The 17,834-nt window shown below is 39.3% G+C and overlaps 1 protein-coding gene across 4 annotated transcripts in view; it reads right to left on the reverse strand.

The window, feature by feature from the left end:
• Window positions 1-10,160: 10,160 nt before the first annotated feature.
• Window positions 10,161-17,834, reverse strand: part of LOC139456212 (protein spinster homolog 1-like) — a 41,248-nt gene continuing 33,574 nt past the window's right edge. For 2 of the 4 annotated variants that reach the window (XM_071237785.1, XM_071237788.1), the window contains exon 12: window positions 10,161-10,909. In XM_071237785.1, the coding sequence (XP_071093886.1) occupies window positions 10,812-10,909 (98 nt within the window). In that variant the 3' untranslated portion in view covers window positions 10,161-10,811. Of the gene's footprint in view, window positions 10,910-16,637; window positions 16,721-17,834 lie in introns of all 4 variants that reach the window. The other 2 variants (XM_071237787.1, XM_071237786.1) reach the window with 2 other exon arrangements.

Raw genomic sequence — 17,834 nt, forward strand, 5'->3', positions numbered from 1 at the left:
TAACCGAGATCCCTCACAGGGAACATCGTTCCAGTGGGGATTCCAGGTTAGAATTGGTCCCAAGCACCCCATGCTTGACTTTAGAGGTGACAATTTGGATTGGTGATCTGCTTGGTGACTTGGTCAATGTCACTCTACAGCATTAGAAATTGGCACAAATCCTGTAGTCCTTGCCAAACTGCCTAAGAGTTAATGTATCATAAGGACAAGTAGAAATTTGCTATTGTTAAGGGTTTTGCTGTATGTAATCACCATCAGGATGAGTGGTCTAAAACTGTTAGTTTATATCGCTGTTGTACTCTGACAACCATGGATGTTGGTCATTATAAGTCACTGGACTTCTTGGCCCAGGCTCGTTATTTACAGAACGCCATCATACAGCATTAAACAACAAACAATGCACCAAATAAACACAAATTTGGACATATTCATTTGGGTAGAGCCAAACTAGACACTGTGATAACCAAACCACCAAGATGACCAAACAAATTCATCTACATTAACAATGTCAAAAATAATTTTATAGCTAATGTACAGGTTTCTGACTACGAATGTATACTACTCAACAGAAGTGAAGGAACACCCGAATATATCATTTGATTATAGTGAGTGAGTGAGTTGGGTTTAATGCCGCTTTCAACAGTATTCCAGTTATATCGTGGCATGTCACCTTAATATCGAAGAAAAGCCCCAAGTGATGCAGGTCTAAGAGGTTTACCACTTCGGTGAAAAACCATGAGCACGGGTATGGTGCTGACAAACCAAGAAACAAAATCGGGGCGAACCGGGATTCGAACCCACAATCATAGGTTTCTGGCGTGCCCAAGGGATGCAACTCTGCACAGCAATTGCGGCGCCTTAGACGACTGGGCCACCTGTGTGCCCTTTATGACTATAGTTAATCTGTCATGGCAGATGGGTATTGCAGCACACAACCCTCTAATTATGGGTGTTCCTCAACTTGTTTCGAGTGGTATATTTTTTAATGTTAGCACTTGTGTTGCCCCGCATCTATACCAGAAACACTCAAACCAACTAAGGGGTAATAAATGAAATATTGCAACACATACTCTACTTAAACATACACTCATATGCGTACATAAATTACAAATAGCCAACAAATAAATAGGACACATACGTCTCTCATACATGTGTATTTACAAATGCTTCACCACTATACACTTGTCCTGCATGGCCCCGTTCCATAATGCGACCTTAGCGCTAAGACGATCATTACTCCCATACTTTAACATAGACTTACGACCTAGCGAACACTCGCTTTGTAGAGCGGCGCCTTGAACAGAACTGTAGAATTGGACACACTAAGAGACCTAGGTCTATCCAAAATAATGATTGAGTGAGTGAGTTAGTAGGGGTTCATGCTGTTATGAACAGTATTCCAGTTATATCACGGCGTGTCAACTGAATGTGGGAGGAAAGTCCGACCAGTTGCAGGTCTTAGGCATTCACCATTTCTCAGAAACCCACGAGCACGGGTATGGTACTGAGAAACCAAGAAACAAAATCGGGGTGAAAATGGTCATAGGTTCCTGGCGTGTCCAAGGGACGCAACTCTGCACAGCAAATAGTGGCACTTTAGATCACCGAACCTCCCATGCCCCCCGTAATGACGAAAGTTAGGAGTGTGGTATTATTTTATGATTGGTACTCTAAACATATATGCTTACTCTTCTCCATGAAACAATGCCCTGGTTAGTAATACTAGTAATTACAAATTTTAAACTACGCTTGTCGTAAAAGGCGACTATGCTTGCCATAAGAGGCGACGAACGGGATCGGGTGGTCAGGCTGGCTGACTTGGTTGATGCATGTCATCGTATCCCAATCGCGTGGATCGATGCTCATGATGTCAATCACAGGATTGTCTGGTCTGGTCCAGACTCGATTACTTACAGACCGCCATCATATAGCTGGAATATTGCTGAGTGTGGCATTAAACAACAAACTTTGGAGTGCCCTCACTTTCAGTTGAGCTGAGATGCACAATTTGACTGGTGGCAATATTTCTCTATGTATTTATTGTTAGTTTGATTTTCAAACATAATTCTTTTGAAATCAAAATAATGTATCTATGACATCTTTGATAAAACTGCATAAAAATACTGTATCAAGCTCTTTGAAGTAGCAATGAGACACACCCTGAGAAACAACAATACTATATTACACAGCATCCAGTTCCTGACACAAGCAATATTACAAGTAATGTCAACAATAGCCAAACCCTGTTTTTGTCTTGTTTTAGGTTGTCCCTGTCAAAATGTCACCATGTCTATATGATATGTCAATAAGTCAATAAGTCAATATGATCAAGATGTCAAGATGACAATATATCAATATGTCAAGATGTCAACCTATGAACATGTCAACAAATCAAAATGACAATATATCAATATATCGAGACGTCAAAATGACTATGTCAATATGATAATGTAAACATGACATTATGTCAGCATGGTAATATGTCAACATATCAATATATCAAGATGTCAACACGACAATATGTCAACATATCAATATATCAAGATGACAATATGTCAACATGTCAATATATCAAGATGTCAACATGACAATATATCAATATATCAAGATGTCAACATGACAATATGTCAACATATCAATATATCAAGATGTCAACATGACAGTATGTCAACATGTCAATAAGACAATATGTCAACATGACAGTATGTCAACATGTCAATAAGACAATATGTCAACATGACAATATGTCAACATGTTAATAAGTCAATATGACAACATGACAATATGTCAACATGTCAATAAGTCAATATGACAACATGTCAACAAGCAGGACGTATGGTCAATAAATGTCATCAGGGATGACATCGTGTTATGTTTCTAAACACATCCTAACAGAAAAGTTTTAACATTAATTTAAACAAACCATGTTCAACTTCCTCGAAATACATATTTCCAATTGAAACTTCATTTTCTATCATAGATTTATCTATGGCAGGCAATGTTGGAATTTTGGAATCTGTATTAACAAAATACTAGAGGCATCCAAGTATGTCATACAATGTATGAATGTTAAACTGAGTGTCATAGATTTTTTAATTACTAAAATGAGAACAAAATCACATTACCTGAGAAAAAATTATTAATTACAGTTTCATTTCTGACATTTCTTGAGGACCTGGGACCAGAACATTGGCTGCTGGGAAGGCATGGACAATACCATGAATTCTCGTTAATGTTTTGCAGAATTTGAGTTTAAAATGTGTGAAACAAGAATCAAAATGGCTGACGAAAAGTTATGATATCACTCACTGATATATGAACTGTCGCAGACAAAATGAGGCATACATGTTTCATATGTTACAATTACAACTATTCCATGTCAAGCAGGTCCTCCCGCAAACATTTATACCGTATGTTACAACATGTACAACACCATTCCACAGCAAGGTGTCAACATTCCAACAACACTGAACTACAGTGAAAGACTTCAACCTAGGCTGTATAGTAACTCAAACTATGCTGTCAGGGAAAAGTATGTCAAGCAAGGCTTTTAGGGGAAATAGTATCTCAAGCTAGGCTGTAAGGTAAATAGTACCTCAAGGTAGTCTGTTAAGGAAATAGTACCTCAAGATAGGTTGTTAGGGAAATAGTATCTCAAGATAGGTTGTTAGGGAAATAGTACCTCAAGATAGGTTGTTAAGGAAATAGTACCTCAAGATAGGTTGTTAGGGAAATAGTATCTCAAGCTAGGCTGTCAGGGAAATAGTATCTCAAACTATGCTGTCAGGGAAAAGTATGTCAAGCAAGGCTTTTGGGGGAAATAGTATCTCAATCTAGGCTGTAAGGTAAATAGTACCTCAAGCTAGTCTGTTAAGGAAATAGTACCTCAAGATAGGTTGTTAGGGAAATAGTATCTCAAGATAGGTTGTTAGGGAAATAGTACCTCAAGCTAGACTGTTAGGGAAATAATATCTCAAGACACCCAATGAAACATCCTGGTAACAACACCTTGGTTTCCAGACAACTTGATAATGTCTTTAAAAACAAATTAACACATGGTGATCAGTTAGACACCAAATATAAACTTTGGGAAGAAATCTATTTTCAGATAAGTTATTACTTTCTAGAAATCAAGCAGTCTGCAAGAACCCAGATGCTGTGACCTTGATGTCAGACATGTTTTTTTGCAAGACTTTTGTGTTTCATCACAACACAGCATCAAAAACGAACTAGCACATGAAGCCTTGCTCTAGTAATGTATGCAGACGTACAAGCTCAAAATACAATGTGCTCTGACAAAAACTTAACTCAACTGTAATTTATCAAGGTGCCACAAGATTCAATGTTAATTTTCGCACACACAAATTCACACAGTCCCACTCATAAACATCAGCAGCTCGCAATCTTGATACACAAAATAGGACAATGCCAAAAAAATATTTTTTAACACATCATGATTGTAATCACACATAAAATATATCATGATAGAACCATCCTCAATTAAGCAGTGTGTCATCATCTATTTTTTATGTTTTTATTTGTGATACTGTTATGGCGAAACAATTTATGAATATCAATACTAAATTAATAATTCACTGCTTCAGACACATTTACATCTTTTAAGATTACCATGGTTAAGATGGACTGAATGAGAAGGCAGGAACTTCAATTTTAAAGATTTAGTGGATCAACCTAGTTAATATTCAGCATTAAATGGCTGGTCTACATAGGTTATATTTATCAATACTCATACAGAACAATTATTATTATTAATAATCGACACTAAAATTTCCAATCAATGTTTGTTTGTTTGTTGTTTAACGCCGCACTCAGCAATATTCCAGCTATATGACAGCGGGTCTGTAAATAATCGAGCCTAGGCAAGACAATCCAGTGATTGACATAATGAGCATCGATCCACGAAATTTGGATACGATGACATGCATCAACCAAGTCAGCGAGCCTGACCACCCGATCCCGTTCGTCGCCTCTAAAGACAAGCCAATCAATGACACCCCAACTCAATTCTGTTAATTATGATAAATCGTCCCATTTACCACTAGACTTACATCTAGTCTCTGAAACGAACATATTTAACAGAAAAGAAACAGTTGTCAAATTATAGTTATAGAATACTATTAAAAGGGGGCCAGAGACTTTCTTCATTTTCAGATACTGCAGTAATCTAGACTTGCCAAACATTATAGACTTGCATGGGCTGTATTGCATATATTTGTTTCACCACAAAGTGATCTGTTAACTCTCTTATAGCTAACTTAACATGTGTGCTCAAATCAACAACCACTCCAAATGCTCCTGAATAAGAGTTTGCCACAGACGGACATTCAAAACTGCAGCTTTGTATGAACAAGGCCGTTCGAAATATAACCAAATGAGAAAACTTTCAAGGAAATGTTGACAGGAAAACATTGTATCCTGAGATGAGAGACAGGGAAGAAATTCCATCTGACTTCAAACGTATCTAGTTTCAAACACCATTGTTGTTGCAGTCATACATTATTCATAACATGGTTCAGGTCAGAGAAATCACACGAAACTGTTGATTCCTGGAAGAACTGATGAATCGGTCACTTGCATCAATTGTGACAGAGCAGTGTAATTTCAGGTCTTTTTTTCATCAGTTATTTTACGGACTTCTAACAACTACAATAATATGTCGGAGCGAATTTCTTGCGAATAACACAGGACTTTCTCGCTTATGAGTGAGTGAGTGAGTGTGGTTTTAAGTCGCTTTTTCCAATATTCCAATGCAATTCGTGATGTAAGACTCGTTTTATCACAATATATAGATCTTGACTATCGATCAGATCGTCTTGACTGGGCGCTAACATTTTGTTGAAGTGAATGCAAGTAATACGAGAGGTGGAATCTGATTGGTCCATGGGCGAGGGAAAGAAGGGACATAACTCATACTAGTCACTGGTGGTTCTACGATCAAACCCAGGAGTTCCAGCCTAGTTCGGCAAGGGTAGAAACTGGACTTTTAAAGTCAGTTAACTCTCTTGCCTCTGGAAGATGGGCTATTTTTAACAGCATGTCTTTCGAATATGGTAACAAAGCTTTGGTGTGAACGGGTCCAGGCTATACATCATAATGGATGGAGACAGAATACACTGGATAATAGAGAGAAGATGCTGCAACCGTCTGTCAAGAGGCAAGAAGAGGGAAAGAAACTTTTTCATAAAGAGTCTCCAGGCTTCTCTTTTGTGTATGACCAGGTCATGAATAAAAAAAAGACCCAAATGAGTGAGTGAGTGAGTTGGGTTTAACGCCGCTTTTAACAGTATTCCAGTTATATCGCGGCGTGTCAGCATAATGTGGGAGGAAAGCCCGAAGTGATGCAGGTCCTAGACGTTTACCACTTCGGTGAAACCCACGAGCACGGGTATGGTGCTGACAAACCTAGAAACATAATCGGGGCAAACCGGAAGATGCAAATGACAGATGGAGGATCATGCATACACAAAGAATTGAATAACAAAACCCTGGACCCTGCTCACAAAGTGACTTGTTCGTTAAGCAAAGCCCAGATAATGTTTATATACCAGATTCGACACTGTACAGCACTTAACTTCACTGGAACATGTCGAATGGGCTGGAGTGAGTGAGTGAGTGAGTATGGTTTTATGCCGCTTTTAGCAATATTCCAGCAATATCACGGCTGGGGACACCAGAAATGGGCTTCACACTTTGTACCCATGTCGGGAATCGAACCCGGGTCTTCGGCGTGACGAGCGAACGCTTTAACCACTAGGCTACCATCTTTAAATATCATGATGAATAAACTATAAAACTTTCACAGGTGGGTCTATCAGAGGACCGTGTATCCCGAAGTGCAGCAGGTACCAGTGACCATCATTGTATGCAGAGTACCGTATTTCCTCAATTAGATGCCAGTCCTCCAATGCATACTGGCCTCTAATTGATGCCACGTCTATGCTACCCAAAAATAGAAGTTGGGTCTCCAATCCTATTTCATACTGTTATATATTGTTATCAATAATGCATGTTTCCTGTCAATATACCCCTTGTGTGTCTAGAATTTGGGACTAGGAATGAGCTGGAGATGTATATACCTTGATTTGATGTTGAGTATTACATTTCATCTTTAAATATCATGATGAATAAACTATAAAACTTTCACAGGTGGGTCTATCAGAGGACCATGTATGCGCAGTGCAGCAGGTACCAGTGACCATCAGTGTATGCAGGGTACCGTATTTCCTCAATTAGATGCCAGTCCTCCAATGCATACTGGCCTCTAATTGATCCACGTCTATGCTACCCAAAAATAGAAGTTGGGTCTCCAATCCTATTTCATACTGTTATATATTGTTATCAATAATGCACGTTTCCTGTCAATGTACCCCTTGTGTGTCTAGAATTTGGGACGAGGTAAGGCAGAGAGTTGCCACCGTGCCAGCAGTAGACAAAATACGCCTTGGCAGGACAACATCCCGTGCGAAATTAGGACGCGGGCGTCTAATAGAGGAAATACAGTATTCAGGTTTGCAAAGACTGCACTACAACAGGGATTGTCAAGGGTCCATCAACTTGCTAGTGAAAAAAATAATGCTCCTAATCTGAAAATGGTGGTCCCAGAGTGACTTCTGTACTTCTGTACCAAGAACATACAACATAGAGTGAGTGAGTGAGTGAGTATGGTTTTACGCCGCTTTTAGCGATATTCCAGCAATATCACGGCGGGGGACACCAGAATTGGGCTTCACACATTGTACCAATGTCGGGAATCGAACCCAGGTCTTCGGCTTGACGATCAAACGCTCTAACCACTTGGCTACCCGACCGCCCCATACAACATAGAAGCAGTTGTGAAGACTTGGGATTATTATTGTGTGATTTCCTTGTTTGAGCCACAACTTTTGGGTGAGCAAAGAAAATCTAAACATTGATAGTATTTGCTACCTTAATGTTCAGATGTAAAGGGCTTGCTGGGGAATATACAACCCATACTGCCTTGTCAGGTACTGAGTCTTATTGATTTGAGCAGTTGTATTCATTTGCATGTTATTTGCATCTATTATAAATTTGTATATGTATAGACTGCAATAGTTTCAGTCTGGTAAAACACTGACTACAGCACAAACAAGCTTTATACTTATTAATAAATATCACGTTCTGGCTATTTATGACATGTAACCATGGTAACTGAATGTTTTCCTCAAAATGTACAATTTCATTCAATAATATTTGTTAAACCCATTGTAAATTCCTATTTACAAACAAACACATTGTGTGTTGAGATTTATCGTGATACTGTGTATCCAATGCTCATAATTTAACTTGGAATTTGTTAAAATTTCCGCTGAAATACAGCTTCAATTCTTATTTTACAATGATTTCGATACAATCAAATTGCAAAAAATAAGTTAGAGAAAACTTTATCTAGTTTTCTTTTTTCTTATAACAGTAAGGAAAACAGAAGTTTTTTCCCCATGATAATATATTATCCATCACAAGACAATAGGGCTGGGACGGGTAACTCGGGTACTCGGGTCGGGTGGGTACTGAGTAGGACCAGGGTACCCACAGGACTACCTGGACCCGTGGTAAGTCACGTGATATACTGTTTAATGACAAACGGTATCTAAAACTCTGTTTAAACTACAAGTCACTAATCTTCGCAGTTCTTCATGACTACTACGCCCAGACTTTTACATGTTTGAATAAAAACATAACTTCAGTCAACTTCAGTGTATACACCAGGTCGTTTCATACATGTATGTAAAGACATTTTACCAGAGCTACTGTCAAACTTTGCCCAATCGGACAGTTTTGAGACCTACAGCGGGGACCCAGGTAGGGTTGGGTAATAGGGGGGTGGGGATCCGGGTAGTAAATTTGGACTCATCCCAGCCCTACAAGACAACAGTGAACATGACTGAGCAAAGGGTAAATGAACTCACTGAGAGTAGAGTGTGTGGGGACAGGCAGATCTGTATCTCACTCAACCAGGATGTACCCACAGACTCTAGTTACCACACAATCTCATTAAAATCAGATCTTAGTTCTCGCTATTCTAAACAAAGATCTGAGGAAATCCCATTAAGGGTCACGTCAGAACGACCTTTCATCCAACCAATAAGAGCGTCCCTTACCAGATCATGAAAGTGACAGTCGGAATGTGTTTTTTAATCATGCAACCACGAAATATTTAACAGAGGGTATTTCCAACGACAGTTACAGTTTTTCTGATCATATCCATCCAATCTTGGCCACCAATAAGCCATTCGAGAATGTTCTTCTTGTCAGATTGAATTATTTTAATCGAGAAAACGTCAAAATATGTTTCGAAGTGTAGTCGCCAGTTTGAAACTAGTGTCGTAAAGCTCGAGAAAACTGCCTTCTGATTGGCCAATGTCGATTTCTTGTCAGTAATTTCATTGATCATCAAAATTTGCGAAAGGTCGGTCTGAAAACTAAGATCTGATTTTTATGAGATTAGTTACCACACAATCCCAGGGCAAGCTGGTGTGCTTGTTTGTTATTTAAGCAGGTAGGAAAAGCTTGCATATCAACAAAGGGACATCATGTTTCTTTTCTTTAAAACACTACCATGACATTACTTCCCTAAAGCCTTTAGAGGGGATCTTACATTTCACTTACACTTAACTGAACTCTTTCAATTCTACGGCTACCAGTGAAAACTGACAGACTGCAACAAAAAGAAAATTATGCCATATGTCTATAACGTGTCAGCAGCAGAAAACACGTAACTAAAAACTAAGAAACAGCATCATAAATCTGAGAACATGCTGCCGTAAACATGGAAACGGCAGCACAAAAACACACAGACCGCACCCGTCCAAACTAAGCATGCACAGAACAAGATGGAAGTTGTCCGTCATGTCATGGGGATCAACAAACAGCAAGTAAATTTACCCCTTACAGCGCTAATATAATAATACACGCTGCATCTGGATTACCAGTAGTCTATATATGCGCTATAAATGTAAAGATTCTAGCACTTTGGTGATCCTCGCGACAGAATGGTCAACTTCCTCCTTGTTCTGCACATTCCTTGTTTGGAAGGTTGCGGTCTGTGTGTTTTAGTGCTGCCGTTTCCAAGTTTTCAGCAGCTTGTTCTCAGATTTATGATGCTGTTTCTTAGATCCTAGTTACGTTCTCATCATTTTCTGTTTCCGATTCCTTGTGTGTTGTACACATGACAGTTTTTTGTTGTAGTCTGTCAGTTTTCATTGGTACGCCTGAACTCACTGTCTTAAATTATCTGACCTAGAAACTTCCAATGGTAACGAAGCCTGTGGACACACCTGTGTACAGTTCCTCAACCTTTCATCGGACTGTAATATCTTGAGCTGGTGGGTGACCATGGCTGTCACCACTGAGAGCTACCTGATCACTGATGAATCACTGTCTCTATCATAGCTCTCAACAGGCACAGCAACAGAGGACGATAAAGTGAAGGTAGACTGGCTCAAGACTAAGATCTCCCACAGCGACAGTGTCACCCCTTAGTCAAGAAGCAGCTTATATTCAGGATTAGAAATTGGCACTAGTCCTGTGCTCCTTGCCAAACTGCCCAATAGTTAAGGTATCATAAGGACTAGTAGAAATTGGCCCATTTTAAGTGTTATGCTATTTGTTATCATTATAAGGACTAGTGGACAAAAACTGTTGGTTTCTCTCTCTGATATTGGGGAAATGGCCATAGTGGTTTCATTGTGATGTTGGGCGCCTTCTCTGTGAGTGCTTTGGTATCTCAGGTGAGGGTGAAGATGGAGAAGAGTATTGGGGTACAGATGGTCCTATGTGAACTGCTGCAAGTTCCTGGGGGGTATCCCTTCCACAGAGTTCGGCAAAATATCAGCTTCATCATCAGCGCTTTCAGCTTTTACTGCTGCCGCTGAAAAAAATAACACAAGTACTGTGTAAGAGACATGTGACAGACTTGTAACAGAATCTTGTACAAAGATAATCAATGATACGCTTCATCAATAAATCATATTACAAATCATAATATCTGTACATGTTACCTGGAGGCCAATTCTAACCGAGATCTTCACAGGGGACCTCTTTGTGAACATCGTTCCAGTGGGGATTCCAGGTTAGAATTGGTCGCCAGCACCCCATGCTTGACTTTAGAGGTGAAAATTTGGATCGGTGATCTGCTTGGTGACTTAGTCAATGTCACTCTACAGCTTATGAATTGCCACAAATCCTAAAGGCCTTGCCAAACTGCCCAATAATCAATGATACGCTTTATCAATAAATCATAATAACATCATAATAACATCATAATACCTGTACATATTACCTGTCGATATTACGACTGGTTTATTAATAGTGAGCCATTTCAGCGTTAGAAATTGGCGCTAGTCCTGTAGTCCTTGGCAAACTGCCCAATAGTTAAAGTATCATAAGGACAAGTAAAAATTTGCCATTTTAAAGGGTTTTGCTATATGTTATCATTATTAGGATTAGTGAACTAAAAATGTTAGTTTCTACTGCTGGATTTGGGTTTCAGTTATATTACAGCAAGTCAGCTTAATGTGGGAGGAAAGTGATGCTGGTCTTAGACGTTTACCAAAATCAAAGGTTTCTAGATGCCTAAGGGAAGCAACTCTGCACAGCCAGTTACAGTGCCTTAGACAACTGGGCAACCAACCCCTTATGCAAAGTTCCTTACGATTGTTCTGATTCTCACAGTTACGGCTACCCTCCAGCCACATCAGGGCCAGGAAAACTAGTGGTCGATAGGATGAGCCCCTATTGCTGAGTGAGTGAGTGAGTGAACATTATTTCAGTTACATCCTATATGTAGGGCTGGCTGTTGCTATAGATTATAGAGATCGATAATCGCTAATTAAATTATCGATCAATTATCGATGAATATGGAAGAAGTTACTTTTAGCAAATATGCAAGAAAGTTCCAAAATAAATCTACATATTTCACACCACTGGTGAGCAGTGACACATTAATGCATGGATTACTTTGTGGAGATTTGAGATAAAAAAACAAAACAGTTGCTTTCCATGTTCGACAATTTACAATTACTGACAATGACAAGTAAATCTAAACTTTATTTCATCGTCAGTTTGCGCAAGTTGTTTTGTTTCTTTGTTTGTTTTTCAAAGCTGCACTCAGCAATATTCCAAGCAAATGACAACGGTCCGTAAATAATCGAGTCAGACAATCCAGGGATTGACATCATGAGCATCGATCCATGCAATTGGGATACGATGACATGCATCAACAAAGTCAGTGAGCCTGACCACCCGATCCTGTTAGTTGCCTCTTATGACGAGCATAGTCGCCTTTTACGGCAAGCATGGGTTGCTGAAGACCTATTCTACCCCCGATCTTCACGAGTAAGCGCAGGCTGGTAGGACCACACCTTTGACTAAATATGATTATTTTGGTCCTTACAGATCACCAGCTACTAACATACACTCTGACATTTGATAAACATAAACAGCACTTCTAGACACTGATCACCATATTTATATTGGACAGCAGAGTAGAAACAGAGTATAATACATCGTCAATACATCACAGATTTATATACACAGGTTTTGTTTGTTGTTATTTAACGCCGCAATCAGCAATATTCCAGCTATATGACGGTGGCCTGTAAATCACTGTGTCCTGACCAGACAATCCAGTGATTGACATTATGAGCATCGATCTACGCAATTGGGATATGGTGACATGCATCAACTGAGTCAGCGAGCCTGACCATCCGATCCCGTTAGTCGCCTCTTACGGCAAGCATCTTCAACTCTTAAAAGCATGGGTTGCTGAAGACCATTTCTGACCAAGACCCTTATGGGTTGGAATAAACATTCCTCCATGAGCCATAAATACATGCAGTGGTAGTAAAGTGAGAATATTTATTGTTAGCTAACAAATGAACTTAGTGTCTACAAACATGGGAAGTATTGACGTTGTGTGGTTAGAAGCATAAAAGGGAGACAATTCAACATAGAAGCACTCATAAAGTCACAACATTTGGCCTTATTCCTGTTATTAAATAGGTTATTATGATCCAGAAATGAGATAATTGCTTGCATTTTAAGAAACTTGTGATGAATGTCAAGGGTCCCTTGGTTCTAATATCAAAAATGTTTTCAATAACAAGTCAGCAGAATAAAATATTATAGCTAAGCATAATCACTAAAAAATCTGGTTCATTACCAAATTACCATGGATTAGGAACAGTTTACACAATCATTATATGACTATGATTAAAAAGAAATAGCCCATGAAGTGGTAGTGGTTGCATTTTACACACTTTTTAGCAATGTTCCAGCAATATCACGGTCAAAAATGGTCTTCACACATTGTAGGGGAATCGAACCCAGGCCTTCTGCATGGCAAGCAAACGCTTTAACCACTAGGCTACCCCACCTCCCCCAAAATGGTAGTAGTGCTAGGATAAAAGTTGCGACAATTGTAACACAAAGATTCACATTGTGAACAAGGACTGAGGTCCCAACATCTGATCCACAAAGTGATGCTGTTGCTACAATGATCGTCACTCCATACACACTTCATCAACACAGAGTAATGATATTCACAGTGCATAGATCACTGTGTGGAATGTCACCCAGTCAGAGTGGCAAAGGCCGTCTCTGTGGTCTAGTGGTAGAGCGTCCGCCCGGAGAGCAGAATGTCTGGGGGTTTGATCCCCGGCCACGTCATACCATAAGACATTCAAAGATGGTACATTTGTAACTCTGTCTGGCGCTATGCATCAAGGGTCTAAAACTAGGGCTGCAACGATACAGGAAGGTCACGATACGATACGCATCTCGATATTCTGGTCACGATACGATACGTATCTCGATACGCAATGATAACAAAAACAAGACTTAAAGCATGTAAAGATTGAACCTTTCATGATTTTGGAACAGTCAAAATTATTTTATAATAACAAGACTACTGAAGTTGTTCAACTTTCCTTCAAAACAATTCAAAGTCCAAACACCAGAAAATAATTAATGTACTCCACCAGTGATACAACTTCAAAGAATGTTGATGCAATGGTCGAAGAAATTGTATCTGAAATTATTGTTTTATCAGGAATAATTTATTCCAATATCGTGTTACCTTAGTTGCAGCTTTTACTATACAATTATATATTTATAATTATAAGAACCACAAGTGTAGCATTTAGCTACTGGTGATTGCTGTTGCAGGATATTTTTACGTATGGAACAATTTGACCAGTCACCCTAGGGACTTCCCGTGCTACATGTATTTCGATTGCGATAACGTTATGTTGACATATATTAGCCAAATTGCCACAAATATGACATTTAACGAGTCAAAGTATGGCATTTTTAATATATGTATCCGTTCTCGGGCAACTAAAGCTCGTTTCAATGCGTCAAAAGCGGTAATCTGACCGTGGTTGCTGTATCTCTTCACACACAATTTCACATAACTTTATGAAAACAATATTAAATGAAATTTTGAATAAAATCAATAAAATATATTACAAACACAAGTCCAGATATACAATGAACACGTTTTAATAACAAGATAGTATAATAATGGTATTGAATTGCGTACTTCAGTTCGGATTTGCTGACTGGTATTTTCGGTGTTATGTGCTTGCGGTGATCAGCTGATAATGTTTTATGAGATGGGGAAAAACATCTGTCGGTGTAAAACCTGAGCTTATTAAAAAATTAGCGTGCGCTATAACCAAGTTAGCGGTTTATTGAAAGGCACAATACCGAGGTAACGCTGTACTTGAGATTTGCGTTCCGTATCGTGGCGTATCGATAAATGGGCCCACGTTTATCGTATATCGTATCGTGGGTCAAGTATCGCGATGCATCGGAATATCAGTGTATCGTTTCACCCTTATCTAAAACAATGACTGGTTGGTTCAGAGTCAGTATGCTGTCTGAGTGGGGTATTCATGATAAACTGTGGCAGGGTATCTCAGTGGGCTAGCACTATAAAATTGGCATTAGTCCAGACTAGAACACACAAGACAGCCCTTCACGGCCCTGCACAGCACATCACGTCACGTCAAGTCACGGCAGGGCACAGCACATATACATATATCTCAGACTTCAGTTATCATTATGCTGATACTAATCATTATTCAGTCCTGGTTTAAGCCTCTTAATGCCGAGCCCAGACAGGGTAACAACAAGTACCATCTCTTAACGTCTTTTGGTATGATGCGGCCGGGGATCGAACCCCCGACCTTCCGCTCTCCAGGTGGACGCTCTACCACTAGACCAAGGAGGCGGTCACCTCAGCTGGAATCACTCTAAGAGGAAACAGCCAGTACAAAACACAAGAAGCAGCAAGAGTCATGCATGCTGGCACAGTGAAAGCTGCAGAAAGAAAGAGCACCCCTCATATAAATCAAAGCTTGCTTGGAAAAATACCAATCTACGTTTTCATAATAATTGAGAAATGTTGCTATTTTAGAAACTTGAAATTACTTGGCTTAAGAATGTCTACTTACAAAATGCTACGTTTATATTTCAATGAGTTACATTATAGTTAATGATGAAAGTATTGCCAGTATAGAAAACTCCACATGATTTTTTCATTGGACTATAGTTAATCAGTCATGGCATGACTATTGTTAAACTATGACAGATTAACAACAGTCATATGAAAAAAAACAGGTGTTCTTTAACTTCTTTTGATTAGGATACATCAGTGACATTTATGTAAAATACATAATAAATACATCTTTGGCAGTACAGGTCAAATAAGCTGATATGTTCACTGGTGGCTGCACCATTTACTGTTATTTATCTATGAGTGAGTGAGTGAGTTGTGTTTAACACCGTTTTTAACAGTATTCCAGTTATATCACGGTGTGTCAGCTTAATGTGCGAGGAAAGCCTGAAGTGATGCAGTCTCAGATGTTTACCACTTCGGTGAAACCCACGAGCACGGGTATGGTGCTGACAAACCTAGCAACATAATCTGGGAGAATCAGGATTTGAACCCACAATCATAGATTTCTGGCGTGCCCAAGGGACGCAACTCTGCTCAGCGAATCGCGACGCCTTAGACGACTGGGCCACCCATGCCCCCTTAGGTATCTATGAACTTTGTAAAGGTCACTTGATCATGTCAATAGATAACAAGTTATTTGATAAGATGGGCTCACCACAAAATAAGAATCCTATCTGGCAACTTCTGATATATACATTTGATAATAAACAGCTTATATAACATCTGAAGATGACCAGACGAAGAAGGCACTTGTTACCATGGTTACAGCAAAACAGGGTTAGTAAGTAGAACACACAGCAGCTGATTAGTAATAACATGGACTATAACGGTGTTAGAATGTTGGTAATAATTATTAGTAATATTGTTATTAATAAATTGAAGGCAAACTCAATAGGCACACAGATTTGACATTCAAAATATTTGTAATTGTAATAACAAAATGTTGAATTTACTTTAATGTCATACATATGTATTCAAAAAAAAATCTGTTCTTTGACTGCAAATATGCAGATTATTAATAAATTTAGAAGTTATGATGACACTATAGAACTGTTGAGTATCTCTGCCAACAATGTAACTAGTGTTAGTCTTCCAGGTGATACAGAGCGAAGATAAAATGACAGGTAACATATACATTTCAGGGGAAAGCATCCAGTGACCTCTCTATCTGTACTTCATCAACCTCTTCTAAGTCATCAAAACTTGAGTCCAGGGACCCTGCAGGCACAACAGCAACATACGTAGGGAGATGAGTGATAAGCTGTTACTGGGACAGACACATGAACTGACACATAAACTGACATGTGGACTGACATAGGGTGATGGACTGATATATGTACATGGACTGACACATCTACATGGACAGTGATGGACTGACACATCTGCATGGACATTGATGGACTGATACATCCACATGGACAGTGATGGACTGATACATCTACATGGACTGATACATCTACATGGACTGATACATCTACATGGACAGTGATGGACTGATACATCTACATGGACTGATACATCTACATGGACAGTGATGGACTGATACATCGACATGGACTGATACATCTACATGGACAGTGATGGACTGATACATCTACATGGACAGTGATGGACTGACACATCTACATGGACAGTGATGGACTGACATCTACATGGACAGTGATGGACTGATACATCTACATGGACTGATACATCTACATGGACAGTGATGGACTGATACATCTACATGGACAGTGATGGACTGACACATCTACATGGACAGTGATGGACTGACATCTACATGGACAGTGATGGACTGATACATCTACATGGACTGATACATCTACATGGACAGTGATGGACTGATACATCTACATGGACAGTGATGGACTGACACATCTACATGGACAGTGATGGACTGACATCTACATGGACAGTGATGGACTGATACATCTACATGGACTGATACATCTACATGGACAGTGATGGACTGATACATCTACATGGACAGTGATGGACTGACACATCTACATGGACAGTGATGGACTGATACATCTACATGGACTGATACATCTACATGGACAGTGATGGACTGATACATCTACATGGACAGTGATGGACTGACACATCTACATGGACAGTGATGGACTGATACATCTACATGGACAGTGATGAACTGATACATCTATATGGACTGATACATCTACATGGACAGTGATAGACTGATACATCAACATGGACAGTGATGGACTGATACATCTGCATGGCCGATACATCTATATGGACTGTAAATCTATATGAACTGATACATCTACATGGACAGTGATGTACTGACACATCTAGATGGTTTGAT

The sequence above is a fragment of the Haliotis cracherodii genome, unplaced genomic scaffold (assembly GCF_022045235.1).
Source record: "Haliotis cracherodii isolate W230 unplaced genomic scaffold, xgHalCrac1.p SCAF_11, whole genome shotgun sequence".
NCBI classification, from domain to species: Eukaryota; Metazoa; Mollusca; class Gastropoda; order Lepetellida; family Haliotidae; genus Haliotis; species Haliotis cracherodii.